The following is a 16,332-nucleotide window of genomic DNA, read 5'->3' on the forward strand; positions in this document are numbered from 1 at the left end:
AAGTAATTGAACAGCCCAATTTATGTAAAAAACAATAAACATTAAAATATGTACATTTCAAAAATTATGCTCTAAACAAATATCTGAAATTGAAAAATATCATACGTTGAAAAATAATAAACAAAATTAATTCTCAAAGTAGTATAGATTGTCCAGGTGTTGAATACACAGTAGTTTTTGTATCCACAGGAAAGTTATAAACAAAATTTGGCTAGAAAAATGTAATCGAACTAATAAATGGGGGAAAATAGGTAATACATGTGAATGATGACTACCGGGGTGTCAGTTATTACATAAAATAGGTAATACATGTGAATGATGACTACCGGGGTGTCAGTTATTACATTTGTTTAGATTATTTGTGGAGAGTTAAACAGTACATGATTTTCTTAGTACTGTTTTTATTTATGTTGAATCATGTGAAATACATATATAATTTTAAGAACACTATTGTCACTTAATATCAATATTTATCTATTAACAAATTAAACTTTTTATCAAGATTTCTTATCATTTTCATTATCTGATTTGTTTTTGTCTTTTGTTTCTTTATCTTTTGTCTCGTCATCTTCTTGGACATATTTTCGAAATCTTTGTTGCAAGCTAGGAATTTTGTTGGTTCCCCCTAGTTGTTTACTCTTATCTATTACTATATCTGAATCACTATGAGTCGTTCCCCCTAGTTGTTTACCCTTTTCTATTACTATATCTGAATCACTATGAGTCAACGGTACATTTCTTGGTATCGTAGAATTTATTTGAAATACATCCTCATGATCATCTTCTCTAACTTTTATATCCATATCTTTTCTTGGTGGAATCAGAGCTGCAGCCACATACCGCCTTTCTAAATTCAGGAAATTGAAAGTAGAACAAGCAATGTCCTGCAATAGATTTTTATAGAATAAAAAAAGATGACTGAGTAATAAATTGTTACAGTTTTTTTTCAAAATTTAAACTTTAACAGATCAAAATTGCTTCACAATGAAATTCCATGAGATACAGATGTCTGCTCTTCATGACAGAATCTAAATGCTTTAGAGAATGTGCATCAAAAATCCATTTTTTCTATAAGGTATGCACTTCTATTGTTTGCTCACATTGAAAGCCTAATCTGACCTAAAAGCAAAACAAAAAATTAAGAACAAGTCCTTTTAACAATTTTTTGTTCTTTGGTATCTCATGAAAGTACTTATTTAGGAGCTGGTGCTTGCTGTATCCAACCTTATCAGCACTAATTATCAATTTTTGTAGAGGGTTTCCTCATCATCTATTTAAATCAGTTTTAATAGATTTAGTCATTCAGAATCAGAGAATTCAACATTTAAAATGAACCAATAGCTTTTTTTTCAATTTCAACTACAAGGTTACTTAATGATAAAAAAGACCTTTTAAGCTTTCACTCATTACTTCTACAAAAGATACTCAATACTATAACAGTTTCCAAGAAAAGACAAATATCCTCTTCAACAGGAAATTTATAATCTATATAAAGTTTACAATATCATCATTATTTAATCTACATACTTTACTTAATATGCTTATTGACAAATTTATTTCTAACTGGTCCAGAATTATTTTTTCTTAATTACAATGCTGCATTACAAACAATGGTCAAAAAATTGATTTCTAACTGGTCCAGAATTATTTTTTCTTAATTACAATGCTGCATTACAAACAATGGTCAAAAAAACGAAAAGAAAAGCTCATACTAACCCATCTTTTGGCTAGGTGGGCTTACAATGCAGATAATAACTATCTTTAGCTATGTCAAAGAATAAAACACCTAAATAAAACTTCAAATAAAACAGAAATAATTTTGAGAATCTAAATAGGTCTTTATGGAGCATACACTAAGATAAGTTGGAATTATGTATGCAGATTTTTCAAAATATGAAAGGGCAAAAATCTCAGAAGTCATCAAATCTATTTATGAACTTACTTATACATTATAAAAGTTATAGTCAAGTAACTTTCATGGCTGATCAAATATGTGACATCATTGCTCAACAAAGAACCATACCACCAAAATGTGTACTTACCGTAGGTAATATTTCTACATTGATCTTCTTTGATTTAAGGAAAGTAAAGACACTGTTACTGACTTTGTTGTCTCTGTCACCATAGCCTATTATCACTAAGTCTGAAAAACAAAAAAAACATTTGATCATCTGTGAAGATAATGGTATCATTTCAAGTAAGATCATACAAAAATGTTTATCAGAATTAAATACAATAGCTTTATTTGTATGTTTGATTTTGTTTGTTTGTTTAATTTAAATCTTTTTTTTTTTTTGGGGGGGGGGGGACTCTTAGATCCACTGAAACTATATCTATGAATTACCCTACAATATTTTAATTTTACAGTGTTTTAATACATATATTTGTCCTTACGAAACATAAGAATATTGAAACATAAAAATATTATTATAGAGCTTATGGCATATACATGTATAGTTGGTTTTGTACATAAAATTGCTTTTACTAAATACTTGTACCAGAAGCTGAAACAAAAGAAACTATGAATACATTTTGACTTAAAATGAAGAGGTTGAACTTTTGAGAAGGACCTGGCATGGTGGCTGTATCTTGAAATACATTCCAGCTGCTATTTTCTAGCATAGTACATATACAGGAAGCATTCAAGGGGTGAAGAACTTAGATCCACTTAACACTTACCTTACTGAATTGTTATATATATCTATGAATTACCCTACATTATTTTAATTTTACAGTGTTTTAATACATATATTTGTCCCTAGGAAACATAAGATCATTATTATAGAGCTTATGCTAATATATTTGGTTTTGTATATAAAAATACTTTTTCTAAATACTTGCACCAGAAGCTGAAACAAAAGAAACTATGCATACATTTTGAACTTTAAATGAAGAAGTTGATCGTTTGAGAAGGACCTGGCATGGTGGCTGTATCTTGAAATACATTCCAGCTGCTATTTTCTAACATACATTGTAGTATTTATACAGGAAGCGTTCATTCTTTGTAGTTAAACTAACCTAACTTGGGAACAAGCAATGGAAACAATGCTAGAGATTCTTCATTTATATATTCATGACTTCTGACCTGAAAAAAAAAAATATATATATATATGTTCATGACTTCTGACCTGAAATATATATGTAGGACTCTAAAGTGCGATGGTACTCTAAAGTGCGATGGTCACGCTAAAGTGCGATGGTCTACGCTAAAGTACGATGGTGTATCACGGCGTGACGCTAAAGTGCGATGGTTGTTTTGTTTATTAACGTACGATTGTATATCACGCTAAAGTGCAATGAACCAATATAGTAAGGTTCGAGGGATTAGAGCTAATTTCCTAATGCTTGTAGAGTAAGACTTTAGTTAGCTTGCTTGCATATATGCAATATTCGCCAAGCTTTCCTCTTCTTCGTAATGAGTACCAATAGATATAGGTAGATGTTGTATGAGTGCCAATGATACAACTTTTCATCCAACTTCATTACAAATTTATAAAAGTAAACCATTATAAGTCAAGATACGGCCTTCAACACAAAGGCATCACTACATGTTATATTTTCCTACACTGTACAAAATAATGTTTTAGCGGACAATTTATGATTTACACATGAATCTACTAAATTACGAACGAAAAGGTCAGAATTCAATGAACTTGAATCCATTCTTAAGCGAGCATGAAGAATTTGACCAAAACGATGTCCTATATAATAATACACTGGGACCTTACTATTTTGGGTACTAATTTGTGTTTTGAATAATGACAGAGATTCACATTTTCTTATGTTTAGGTTAAGAGTGTTCCATAGTTTTGTTGTTGCAGGGATGAAATATTTAGATTATAAACGGGTCCGTGTGTTGACTTCTGTAATATTATTTCTTGTCTTGTATTATGATCATGCCTACTTCCTACTGAATCAGGCAATAAGTCTATAAAATATTTTAACGGGGACCGCAAAGTAGAAAAAAAACTGCAACATAAACAATAATTTCAATTATCCGTTATAGCTTCTAATATAGAAACAAGATCAAGGATACTTTTGTATCTCATCTGTATAGTAAAATGGTCGACTGCAGGACATAAGTCCTTCTTTCAGAACCCGGAAAAAACAGTTACTTCAGCCAACAAAGCACGGTTAGGTTTAAATTAAGTAAGTCATGGACATTTCGTTTAAAGTTATTAATCAAATACATTTTTTGTATTTTAAACATTTATCTTTCGGCATGTTCATTTTTCGTTTGTATAAACGACTGTTCTCGTCATAATTTATTGTACGTTTATTACGTCTATACTTTCGCGGACAATCGCACTTTAGCGTGTGTAGGCATCGCACTTTAGCGTAGACCATCGCACTTTAGCGTGACCATCGTACTTTAGCGTCCCCATCGCACTTTAGAGTCTTACATATATATATTTCAAATACATCATTTATATTCATCAAGTTTAATAGAATCTTCTATATTTAAATTCTGCATTCTGATTGTAACTTTTAAGGCTATGAGAAGAGTGTGAAGAGTTGTCTCATTGGCAATCATACCACTTCTTCTTTATGATGATTAAGATCATATATATATTGCTTTTCGGTGAATTTTGATGTTCTTCAAAGTTATATGTTTATTGATTGAGAGTCACAAATTTTGGTCTCAAGCAAATCTTAAGAGAGCCTTACACAAAATTGAATGTGTGCATTTTATTTCAGTGCCTTTTATAGCGGACTATGCGGTATGGGCTTTGCTCATTGTTGAAGGCTGTACAGTAACCTATAGTTGGTTAATTTCTGTGTCATTTGGTCTCTTGTGGAGAGTTGTCTCATTGGCAATAATACCACATTTTCTTTTTGATATTGACATTGGTCTTTAAACATATAATTGCTACAACAAGGTTTGTACCACTTCCGCTGTGAGATGTGTGATGAGCCTAAGAATAGAAATATACTTACATTCCAATGTAAAACAGTCTTTGGAAAAAGTGCAATTGGACCCAATACTCTTGTTTCACTGCTCAATAAAAATCCCATTTGACTAAAAGCATGGACATATAAGTAGTTTGACTCATCTTCATGGGTTAAAAATTGCAACTCTGTTTTCATAAAATGTCCTTCAGTATTCAGATTTCTGACTGCGTTCCTGAAAATTCAAAATTCAGTACATAAGATTGGCAAGATATATGTAGAACCTAACCAGAGGCCCAAAGTATCCACTATTACACACCTGCCAGGTATACTCTTTATGTGCCTGTCCCAAGTCAATGAGCTTGTGGTACATTAGTTCATTGGGTATTTCTTTTTGGGATACTCTTGCTTTCAAGCAATTTGTAGCCTTTTACCATTGACTCAGGTCCATGCCCTCACGTCAACCGTTTTATTCTAAACATTATGGAACATCTCAAATTCTTAAGATTGTCTTGCTTTAAAAGGTAAAAACATACAAAAGGATTGAATCTAAACAACTTTCCTTTAATGTTCTTCTCATAATCTTCATTTTTTGATATTTCCCTTGACTTATATGTGTGTTTTTAACAACACAGAAAATCAGAATTAAACAGTATTTATATTTAGCATGTTTAGTGTTTTTATAAATTTAGAATCAGATGGAATTCCCCAGTTTTGATAAAATGTGAGAGTTCTCTGAATTCTGATAAATCTATTTTTGTCATATAGGAACTGAAGTAGAGTTTTTCTTATATGTCACCGATATAAAAATAATAGGTGATGAGATACATGTAGGAAATAAAATACCTTCTCCCACTCTAGTAAACGCTGTGGAAAGTAAACTTTGAATTGGTAATACAAAAATAAAACACAATAATTACATTGTTCATACACTTGTATTGAGGATTAGCTATTTTTAAAGTTGAGTAACTCCTTAACTTACGTAAATACATTTTACATGACTTTGTGCAGATGAATTATTTTTGAAAATAATACTAATACATGTATCAATGAAAACAATAGCAATCGTATCCCTCAGAGCAATCATGCTCTTTGATTACTAAATATGTTCCAAGTATTAAATTAAACTCCGTTTGGTGAACCAACCCCTGTGTGAATCATTCGATAAAGTCCCCGAAGTGGATACCTTGATATGTAGGGTTGTCAATTTATGCAAATGAAGTATTATTTTAATGTTCAAGCTAGTATTGTTATAAATTAGGCCATTAGTTTTCATGTTTTATAGCTGTCTATAATGTATGGATTTTTCTCCTTTTTGAAGGCCATACAGTGCCCTATTCTGTGGATTCAATAATTCCATGGATACCATTTTTTGTCGATTGAAATTTGAGAATGGAAATGTAGAATGTGTCAAAAAGACAACAACCTGAACAAAGAGCAGAAAAAATCCAATTGCCACCAATGGGTCTTCAACACAGCAAGAAAATCTCGTACCATTGAAGGGGCGTGCTTCAGACGGGCCCTTAACAAAAATGTGTACTAGTTCAGTAATAATGGACGTTATAAGTAACTCTGAAATATATAAATGAACTAAAATTGGAAATAATACAAGACTAACAAAGGCCACAGGCTCCTGACTTGGGACAATCCTCCCCTATTCCTCTAGCCATTCTAAAGAAAACAAACACACAGCAAAAACTTGAGGTATGAGTCTGATGTCAGAATGTAGGTAACAAACTAACAAACAACCTAAATATATATTTTGTGGATATTTGATTTCATGGTTTTGCCAAAGTCTGCATATAACACTACCGGTATAGAAACTTTGATATTAGTTGAACATAAAAATTTGTGGTCCTGGATTACATAAACGTTGTTACAAGTGAACCATGAATAAAAATGAATCCACAGTAATTGCTTAAGGAGAGAACTGACAGTCCTAGTCAACTATAGGAATCTTACAATAAGAAAGATTTTAAAAAAACTCACTAATGACAGGCAAGTGAACCATAAAATTGAAAGGAAATGGAGAATGTGTCAAAGGACAACAACCTGACCATAGAGCAGACAACAGTATATTCGACTACTTAGACAACAAGCCACAGAGACCCCCCCCCCCCCCCCCCCCCCCCCCCCGTCAGCTAATTTTGAAGTTAATTTACCAATGTTGGCACTATTGCAAACTTTTTTTAATTATAGGAAATCTTGCAATGACCTACATTGTAGATGGACCATGTATATATGTAGATCCCTCCATTTACAGCACACTCCTTCAGAGCTGCAAGGGTATAGTGGAATCCGTGTACACTGTGTGTGTGAAAGGGTGAAAATAACCCTTCTAGTGTACTAATATTTTTAGCACCCCAAGTGAGGATCGAACGCAGGACCTTCAACACTGTAGTCATCGGTGTTAACCATACACCTTATCACTATTTAGTCCAATTCGGGAAAAAGTCATTTATACAATTTCCTGTTTGGGTCAGGCCGCCGAAAATAGAGGTCATCAGTATCTGTATCTGTATGGTTATGTTGTAGCTACCAATTCTGGCTTTAATACAACGGGGTGAAGGCCCAGTTGATTTACTGACGTCTGGTGAGAGCAGATTTAAAGCTCTCAACACTCGTTTCGCGCACAATAGTGTCCTCTAGATGGTTCCAGTTAATAACTGTGGACACAAAGAATGAGTTTGAGTATTGCTGAGTTTTACTGGTGGGAATGTCAAAGCACCAAGTATTGTTCCTCACTTGTTTTTCCACTATGTTTGTTGCCTGGTAATTTTCAAACTTTTTCGCTGTGATGGTTCGTCTTGGTCTGGCTGATTTTAAAAAGTCATCTGGATCGATAGCAAGTACCAATCCCTCAACCACCTTGTACAAAAATATAAGTTTTTGGCTAGTGCGTCTGGCTTTTAGGTCTTGAAGTTCCAGTTTGGCAAGCATGTCTGTTACGCAGCCATCTTCTCTTGTTTTGTAGTCGCCTGTTATGAAGCGTGCTGCTTGTCGTTGTATTCGCTCTAGTTTGTTTGCATCTATTATACTGTAGAGGTCCCATACTATTGCTGCATATTCCATTGTTGATCTAACTAAGGCAATGTAATCGGTTTTCTTACATTCCTGTGGGCAGTATCTTAAATTCCTTCTGAGGAAGCCAAGGGTTGAACTTGCCTTTTTTGCAACATTTGTTATATGCTTTTTCCACTTCAGGTCTTCTGATATCTGCACTCCTAGATATGGGTTGTTCTGAACTTGCTGGGGTATCTGGCCGTTGAGTGTGTAGAATCTCTGGCTTTTGTTTTTGATGCTTAGGATGTAGCATTTTTTAGCGTTAAATCGCATACCCCATTTATTTGCCAAATCTTCTAGGTTTGCTAGGTCTTCTTGTAGCAGTTTGTGGTCTTTTTCTGTTTTGATGGTTCTATACTGTAGGCAGTCATCGGCGAACAGCCGTACTGATGACTTGACAGTGTCCGGGAGGTCATTTATGTGACATAAGAAGAGTAATGGTCCAAGTACTGTTCCCTGTGGGACTCCAGAGTCCACTTTTACTTCTTTAGATTGTTCCCCCTCTACTACAACTTTCATCTTTCTCTGTGTAAGAAACATATTTAGCCAGTTGTTTAGTGGTCCTCGGATTCCATATTCTTCCATTTTTGATAATAGCTTGTTATGTGGCACAGTGTCAAAATTTTTGATAAAAGCTTGTTATGTGTCACAGTGTCAAAAGATCAGTAGTGAGCTGAGGGAGGAAAAACTTTAGAAAGCTATCATCAAGAAACTTTGATAGAGAATGCTCCACTTTTTCGAAATTAAAATTGAAGTAAAAAAATATTTTGTTTGAAGTATTTATGGTAGTTTAAAAGTATCATGCATGGTGAATTGTTTAAAAAGGGTCCCAGATAGCTTCAACTGGATGAAAAAGTTATGTAATTTTAGATCTTATCCGGAATGGAATAAATAGCGATTAGGTGTATTAGACAGGTCAGGAATAACCACCAATTGGTGGATTATACCTCAATTGATTTATAATCTATATATATATAGACCAATTGACGTATAATGCAAGTTTTTTGTAATAAAATGCTAGTGTGAGATAGGAGCATGATTTTGCAACTTGCAACCTATTTAATGACCCTTATTGATTCCTCCAAAAGTTTCAGTTTTTTCAAAGCCTGCTGCATCTCTTGAGAATCCTGAGCTTAAAAACACCCGATCCCGGAGTCCCAATTAGGTCCTATCCCCCCTCATAGGTGATTAGTGGTAAACTTGCCAATCAAGAATTGACAAGATAACAATAGAAGAAACTGCAAATACAATTATTAATTAAATGCAATATGTTATGTCCCTATAGATACTAAACTAGGATACACAATATTGAACAGGTTGTATCAGAACCAACAAGAGAAAACAACATTCTAGATTTATGTTTCACCAACAACCCTAATCTTATAAAGAAAGTAGACTAGTAGGACCAGGAATAAGCGACCATAACCTTGTAAAGATCACTGTAAATACAAAGGCAAAAATTCACAAAAAAACGCCTAGGAAAATATACACGTACATGTATAAAAAGGGGAACAAGGAAGGTATAAGATCAGACCTAAGATCAAAACTTGATAAGTTCAATGAAGACAGCAATAAAGAAGGTGTAGAAACATCATGGACAAACTTCAAACACCTAGTTACAGAATCAATTGAAAATAACATACCTTCAAAGTATACTACCACCAGATGGAATCTTCCCTGGATAACAACAGAAACTAAACAGTGATAAGAAAGAAACAGACTTTACAACAAAGCCAAAAAATCAAATGATAAGAAACACTGGAAAGATTTTAAACTTTATAGGAAAAAAGTAAAAGAGCAACTTCAAAGCAACCACGACTAATATGTCAAAGATATTCTGACCCCAGAAGAACCAACAAAAGCACATACAGACAGTTGCAGAGAACAAATATATGCTACAACGAATGTTGGTTGTATATAAAAGGTATGAAGAAGGATAGCAGTAACATCAGCATGCTTAGTAAGAATGGTAAGGACATCATACATACAGAAGAAAAAGAAAACATTCTTAACCAGCAGTACGAATCAGCTTTTTCTGATATTGATTTTAACCAGTATATAGACATACGATTCTATACAGATGTTGAATTTAGGCTACCAAAATTACCAAGACCTAGAGTGAACACATGAAACCAATAAATATGTCGTTACCTGGAATTATCAAACAGCTGAAAAATATAAATCCTCACAAAGCAATAGGACCTGATCTAATACCTTGCAGAGTCCTGAAAGAGACAGCAGAACAAATAGCACCATACTTGGAGGTAATATTTTATAAATCCATCAAATCAGGAACAGTACCATTAGACTGGCTCATCAGCAATGTCATCCCAATCTTTAAAAAGGGCAATACAACAGATTCAGCAAATTACCGTCCTGTCTCTCTTACATCTGTCCCTTGCAAAATTATGGAGCACATCATCTTTTATAGTAACATTATGAACTACCTGGATGACAACAAACTCCTGTCTTCATATACCAGTATGGATTCAGGAAAAAACACTCGTGCAAACAACAGCTTATAAACACCACGGAAGATCTAGCAGATATATGTATACTGATACTGGACTTCAGTAAGGCCTTCCATACCTAGCCACATCGCCATCTGGTACACAAACTCAGGAACAAGGGTATTGATAAATACACCGTAAATTGGATAGATAACTGGCTCCAAAATAGAAAACAGACAGTACTCCTAGATGGCTGTAAATCACAACCAGCAACCGTATGATCCGGAGTTCCACAAGGTACAGTACTTGGCCCATTTCTATTTCTCCTATACATCAATGACATTGGGGATAATTTAACAACTGGTACCAGCATAAGACTCTTTGCAGATAATTGCTTACTATACAGAAACTCATAATGATACGTACAGAAATATTACAGAAAGACTTAACTGAATTATAAAAATGGTCTATTGATTGGAAAAAGTCATTTAATCCAAAGAAATGCTACATTCTACAGACAACACATAACATCCATAATAGAATTACAAGACCATACTTCCTACATTCCACAAAGCTGGAACTAAAAGAACATAACCCATACCTAGGGGTGGAGCTGGACAGCAAGCTCAATTGGAACCATCACATCACTTCAAAAGTTAACGAGGCTTCACAACAACTGAATTATGTAAGTTGTAAGAAGAAATTTATATAGATGCCCTCAAGAAATCAAACAACACGCTTACATTTCTCTGGTAAGATCACACCTGGAATGCAGTAGTTCAGTATGGGACCCCCATTGGATGAAGGACACAAAACATACAGGCCCGTAGCCAGGAATTTCCAAGGGGGGGTTCGTTGGACTCATGAACTCGACTTTAACAGTCACAAATTGAACAAAACGTTGACTTTAACAGTGCTTATTTGATTTCAAGGGGGGTTCGTCTGAACCCCCCGAACCCCCCCCTGGCTACGGGTATGCCATATATAGAAATGGTACAACACAGGGCAGCAAGATTTGTAAACAAGAACTACAACTACCAACACGGCTAGATGATCGCAATTATACAATCTTTGAATTGGCCTACCCTTGAAACAAGAAGAACAGTAAATTGCTTAATATTATTTCAGAAAATACTGTACCATCAAAGTTGTCAAGTAGCCACCAAATTCCCATATACTACCTCGTCAACAACAGGAAAACATGTCATTGCCACACAGTCAGCATCATGCAGCCACAAAGTAACATCTCAGAATACTAATTAGTAATACAGCTTCTACCCAAGAACAATCTGAGACTGAAACCATCTACCAGGAAACATTGCAACTGACACCGACTCGGACACTTTCGAGGAACACCTCTGGTCACACCTCCATCCTGAGACTAGAGACACAGTGATACTGTAAAGATCATCCTTGTTTTTATCCTGCGCCGACCACAATTTTAAACTTGTATACTATATATTTATTTACTTTTCAGTTTTGCTGATCACAACTTGCATGACTTGTACAGCACCTGCACTTGATGCCACAGCATCAGCGTGATGGTATTTTTTCGTTGCTGATTAACGAAAGAAGAAGGAATGTTTTACAAGTTTATATACCATAATATGGTTTTAAGAAAACAATGCTCCATTTTGGCAGTGATCGGGAAGGACATGCGCCCTGCGCCTATAGCGCATATCGACCAGAAATGGCGCAAAGAGTGACTTATGTAAGCGCCCACGTGGCGCACGATATTTTTCACTTCGTTTCGATACGTTTAGATATCGTCAAATGGATTTCAGATCGTTATCTTAAATATTGTCTGGTTTGGAAGAAGTTATTTTGCATTCTTTGAAATTGAAATAACAAAATCACAGGCACAATATCCATGATATTATTTAGAATCATAAAGGTCAGTACCACCATCTCTTTGCCGGGATTTACACTTTTTATTTTTTCCACTGTAGTCAATTCAAATTCATCTGAAAACATGGCCCATTATTTTTTAAAATGGCCTCTTGAATTTAATTTTGAGGGGCCCTGGGCCCATAGAGAAAAAATCCTTCCAGATCACTGTTTTGGTGGAATAATTTGCTTTGAAAAACAAAGAATTATACACCAATTGGTCTATACCATTATATGTCAATTGGTGGGTTATTCCTGACCTGTTAGACCACGAACTAACATTATGCTTTTGGGAGCGGACCCGATACCTTTTTGGGAGCGGACCTATAGTCGCCGTCAGCTGAAATTCGTAGCGGTTATCGGTAAAAATAATCTAAACTATCAATCGCGTTCACTCGAGATATAGTTTTTCACATTCCATTCATAAATCGCAAAAAGAAAAACCACTACTGACCTACCTTTTAAGTGATCGCACTGTAATAATCCTGACCTTCACTTTTTCATAGACGATTTTGAATGGTGGAATCAGCCATTGTTTTTACCGGAAGTGTTTCCGTGGAGTTCAATTTCATAAAATTTGCATAAAGCGCGGGAAACCTTATCACATCAATGAAAGGAACATTTCAGGAAACTGCGTACAGTGACGAATGTCATATGTAAACAAATGATCCTCATAGAAACGAAGATGGCGGAATTACAATGGAAAATATTCTGGAAAATGTGAAGGTCAGGATTATTACAGTGTGATCACTTAAAAGGTAGATCAGTAGTGGTTTTTCTTTTTGCGATTTATGAATGGAATGTGAAAAACTATATCTCGAGTGAACGCGATTGATAGTTTAGATTATTTTTACCGATAACCGCTACGAATTTCAGCTGACGGCGACTATAGTCCAAATAATTATGACATCTTCAAAGGCTATTATATTATTTTTTTACGCCTTACATCGGCGCAGGAAGGCGTCAAACCAAAAAATTAAAATAGCCTTCCAAGACGTCATAATTATTTGGACTAGGAGCGAACCCGATACCTTTTATGTGAGCAGTTGATCGGTTACAAATAGAGAGACATGGCTATTAATCACAACTTACGAGAGACACTGATTACATCTTTTAAGTAATCCAAGCTTTAAAACATTATGTAGCATTTTTAATTCATCAAGATTCAATCACTTTGCCATCCAAAGTCAATGAGTATACGGGGAATGTCAAGAAAGGGAACAGAAACGCGTTCGACTATGTATGTTTGCTACGTATTTAGCCTCCGTTTAGCAGGAGCACCACTATAGATATTCTTTTTATAGTATCAAACAACCAGGGATATTTCTATCTGGAGTTAAAAAGTAAATGTTCACACACGGTGACAATTGATAATTATGATGTATAAACTTAAAAGTAATAAAATATTGCCACTTATATTCGGTAAACGGACAGAAAGTCACAGGACAAAAAGGTCACAGGACATAAAGTCACAAATTTGATAGGACAAAAAGTCACAGGACAAAAAGTCACAAATAAATTTTTCACCATTGTTAAATATATAAGAGAACGATCTTGAAATCATTTTCATTTTATAAGATATATTTATTTCTAAGTTTAGGATATTGTTCATATGCCTTGAAAAACGAAAATTTATTCAATTTTAATCATGCAAAGGATACATTTCTTGGCACAAGGAAGCCATTTAAGACATTTAAGTACCAAGCCACTTTGACATTTTGTTTTTATAACAATAATTTGGTCATAATTCAATGATATTTATTGAATAGATTTTAATTACAAAGTTGCTTTATATATGATAGTTCATGAAAAAAATTTAAAAAAATATTTTCAAAATTAGTGTTTCATTATTCAAAGAAAAATAATCTCGTCGAAAACTGAATTGTGACTTTTTGTCCTGTGTCTTTTTGTCCGTGACTTTTTGTCCTGTGACTTTCTGTCCTACATTATTATATTCTTGATGATAGAAGATATGATAGCGGACAGTTTACTGAAAAGAATGACAAAAATTGCAAACGGGACCGATTTAAACTCATAAGTAGAAAATAAACTGACAACGCTTTGGCTTTAAACAAAAAACCGAAACACAACATATAAAACTAAATAATGAGCAACACGAACCCCACCGAAAATGGGGGTGATATTCGGTGCTCTGGAAGGAAAGCAGATTCTGCTCCACTTGTGGCACCCGCTGTGTTTCTCATGTAAAAAAAATCTTTTTTGTCTGGAACTTTTAAACTTCCTCATATTAGTTTAAAAGTCACAATTTGTATTAGCTCCCATTGGCGTAGCTTACGTTGGGACAACCGAGGCAGTTGTTCTTATATATTATCTTTTGTTATACAATGTTATACAGCTATTACAAAGTTGAAACCATTAATGATATTCTTCTGTCACAGTGGCAGTATACTTTTCTACAGTAAATTTTTTTAAACCTTCACATCCTTTTATAAGAACTTCAACTAGATAAGGTCATTAAAATATTAATTGAAAAAGATGGTAAACGACATTCGATTCAATCAAAAACTATGTGAAACACGTTGGACAGCAAGAGTAGACACGTTATCTTCTTTAATAGCTAAATATACAATTCTATTGCACAGTCACTTCAGGATATCCTGGATCATTGAAAACAGGGCTTCCGATGCGAGAATTAAGACAAGTGTCCATTTGATAATGCTGCAAAGTAGCCAGTTCATTGTTGCTCTTGTTGTTACGCAAGACAAAATGACCTTTAACTCAGATTCTACAGACAACTGACTGTGATATCATTAAAGCATACCAAGATGCAAACACAGCAAAACCGTGATTAATGAACAGAGGATCGATACCGTATTCGACAGTATTTGGGAAAAGATTAACGTTTTGGCCACATGTGTTGATATCCAATTAGAAAAAACAGCTAAGAGAATGATACAGCGCTTAACTGCAGGGGACGCTGGCTTTCTAAAATCACCTTCAAGAACCATCGCTTTCTGAATCGTTCATTCTAGCTGATCCAGACTACTACCATACTATAAAAACAATATTTCATCTGTTACTTACTATGCCAGTAGGTTCCGATCCGTGTGAAAGATTCTTTTCTGCACTGAGAAGACTTAAACTATGGAATCTAACAACAACGACCGATCATAGATTGAACGGATTGCAAATCCACAAGGATAGAGATATTGACCGAGCCCTTGTATTGGACAAGTTCGACGCTAGTGGTAATAGAAGAATTGGTGCTTTGCTAGCATTCATTAACTCTTACAAACAAAGAGAAAGGAAAAAGGTAACTTCGGAGCTTGACGTATTGTAAAAACATGTAGTATTACTTGAGACGGTATATGTCGAGACGACCTCTTTATGACTTTTAATTGTTTGTTTTTTTTTAATTGATGGTTTGCAGTATCAAAAGTATACCAATTTCCATCTCATTTTATTCGTTAAGAATTTAAAATACGGAACTTATAAATCTGTAGCATAACTTAATATTAGACATATTGATCATGAATATATAAATAAAATAGATTATCAATTCGTTCGGAATATAGCACATAATTAATTCAAATTAATCTATTCATATTAAACAAGTGTGGACACAGATCAGTGTGGAAAGTATGTTTGGATGTTTGACAGTGTTTTTTGACAAGTGTTCTCTTGGTTTTCACCATAGGGTTCTATATAGGTGCATAGTGACAGCCAACCTGTAACAAACACTGAAAATAGCATTTTTTTTTTTTTTTTTTCTAATATTGAGTTTTAATGTTCAAGACTGTCATGGAGGAGACACTAATTTAAATACCGGTATGTGCCTACAGTTCATATATCTCAATTAGCTGTAGATTGACTAACATACTATCAGTGCTTCGTGTATATAATATGTACATTCCTGTGAATAAATGTTGTGTATGTGCAACATTATGGAGAATTTCCTTTCAACTATTTAAACTTTGAAATAACTTCTTTGTGAATACATTAACACTTTTTAAAATGACCCGTTAAGGGTCCCTTACTTTTACTGTATAACGTTTCCTCCTAGATTTTAAATTTATACGAA

At 34.3% G+C, this 16,332-nt stretch overlaps 1 protein-coding gene across 1 annotated transcript; it reads right to left on the reverse strand.

Moving 5' to 3' along the window:
- Positions 1-13,519, reverse strand: LOC143067830 (uncharacterized). Its single transcript, XM_076241407.1, has 5 exons — positions 13,383-13,519; positions 4,939-5,125; positions 3,019-3,085; positions 2,043-2,143; positions 1-884 (listed from the first exon to the last, which is right to left on the reverse strand). The coding sequence occupies exons 1-5, from the start codon at positions 13,436-13,438 to the stop codon at positions 498-500; spliced, it is 798 nt and encodes a 265-aa protein (XP_076097522.1). The 5' UTR covers positions 13,439-13,519; the 3' UTR covers positions 1-497.
- Between the last annotated feature and the right edge of the window lie 2,813 nt (positions 13,520-16,332).

This window comes from Mytilus galloprovincialis, chromosome 3, assembly GCF_965363235.1.
Source record: "Mytilus galloprovincialis chromosome 3, xbMytGall1.hap1.1, whole genome shotgun sequence".
NCBI classification, from domain to species: domain Eukaryota; kingdom Metazoa; phylum Mollusca; class Bivalvia; order Mytilida; family Mytilidae; genus Mytilus; species Mytilus galloprovincialis.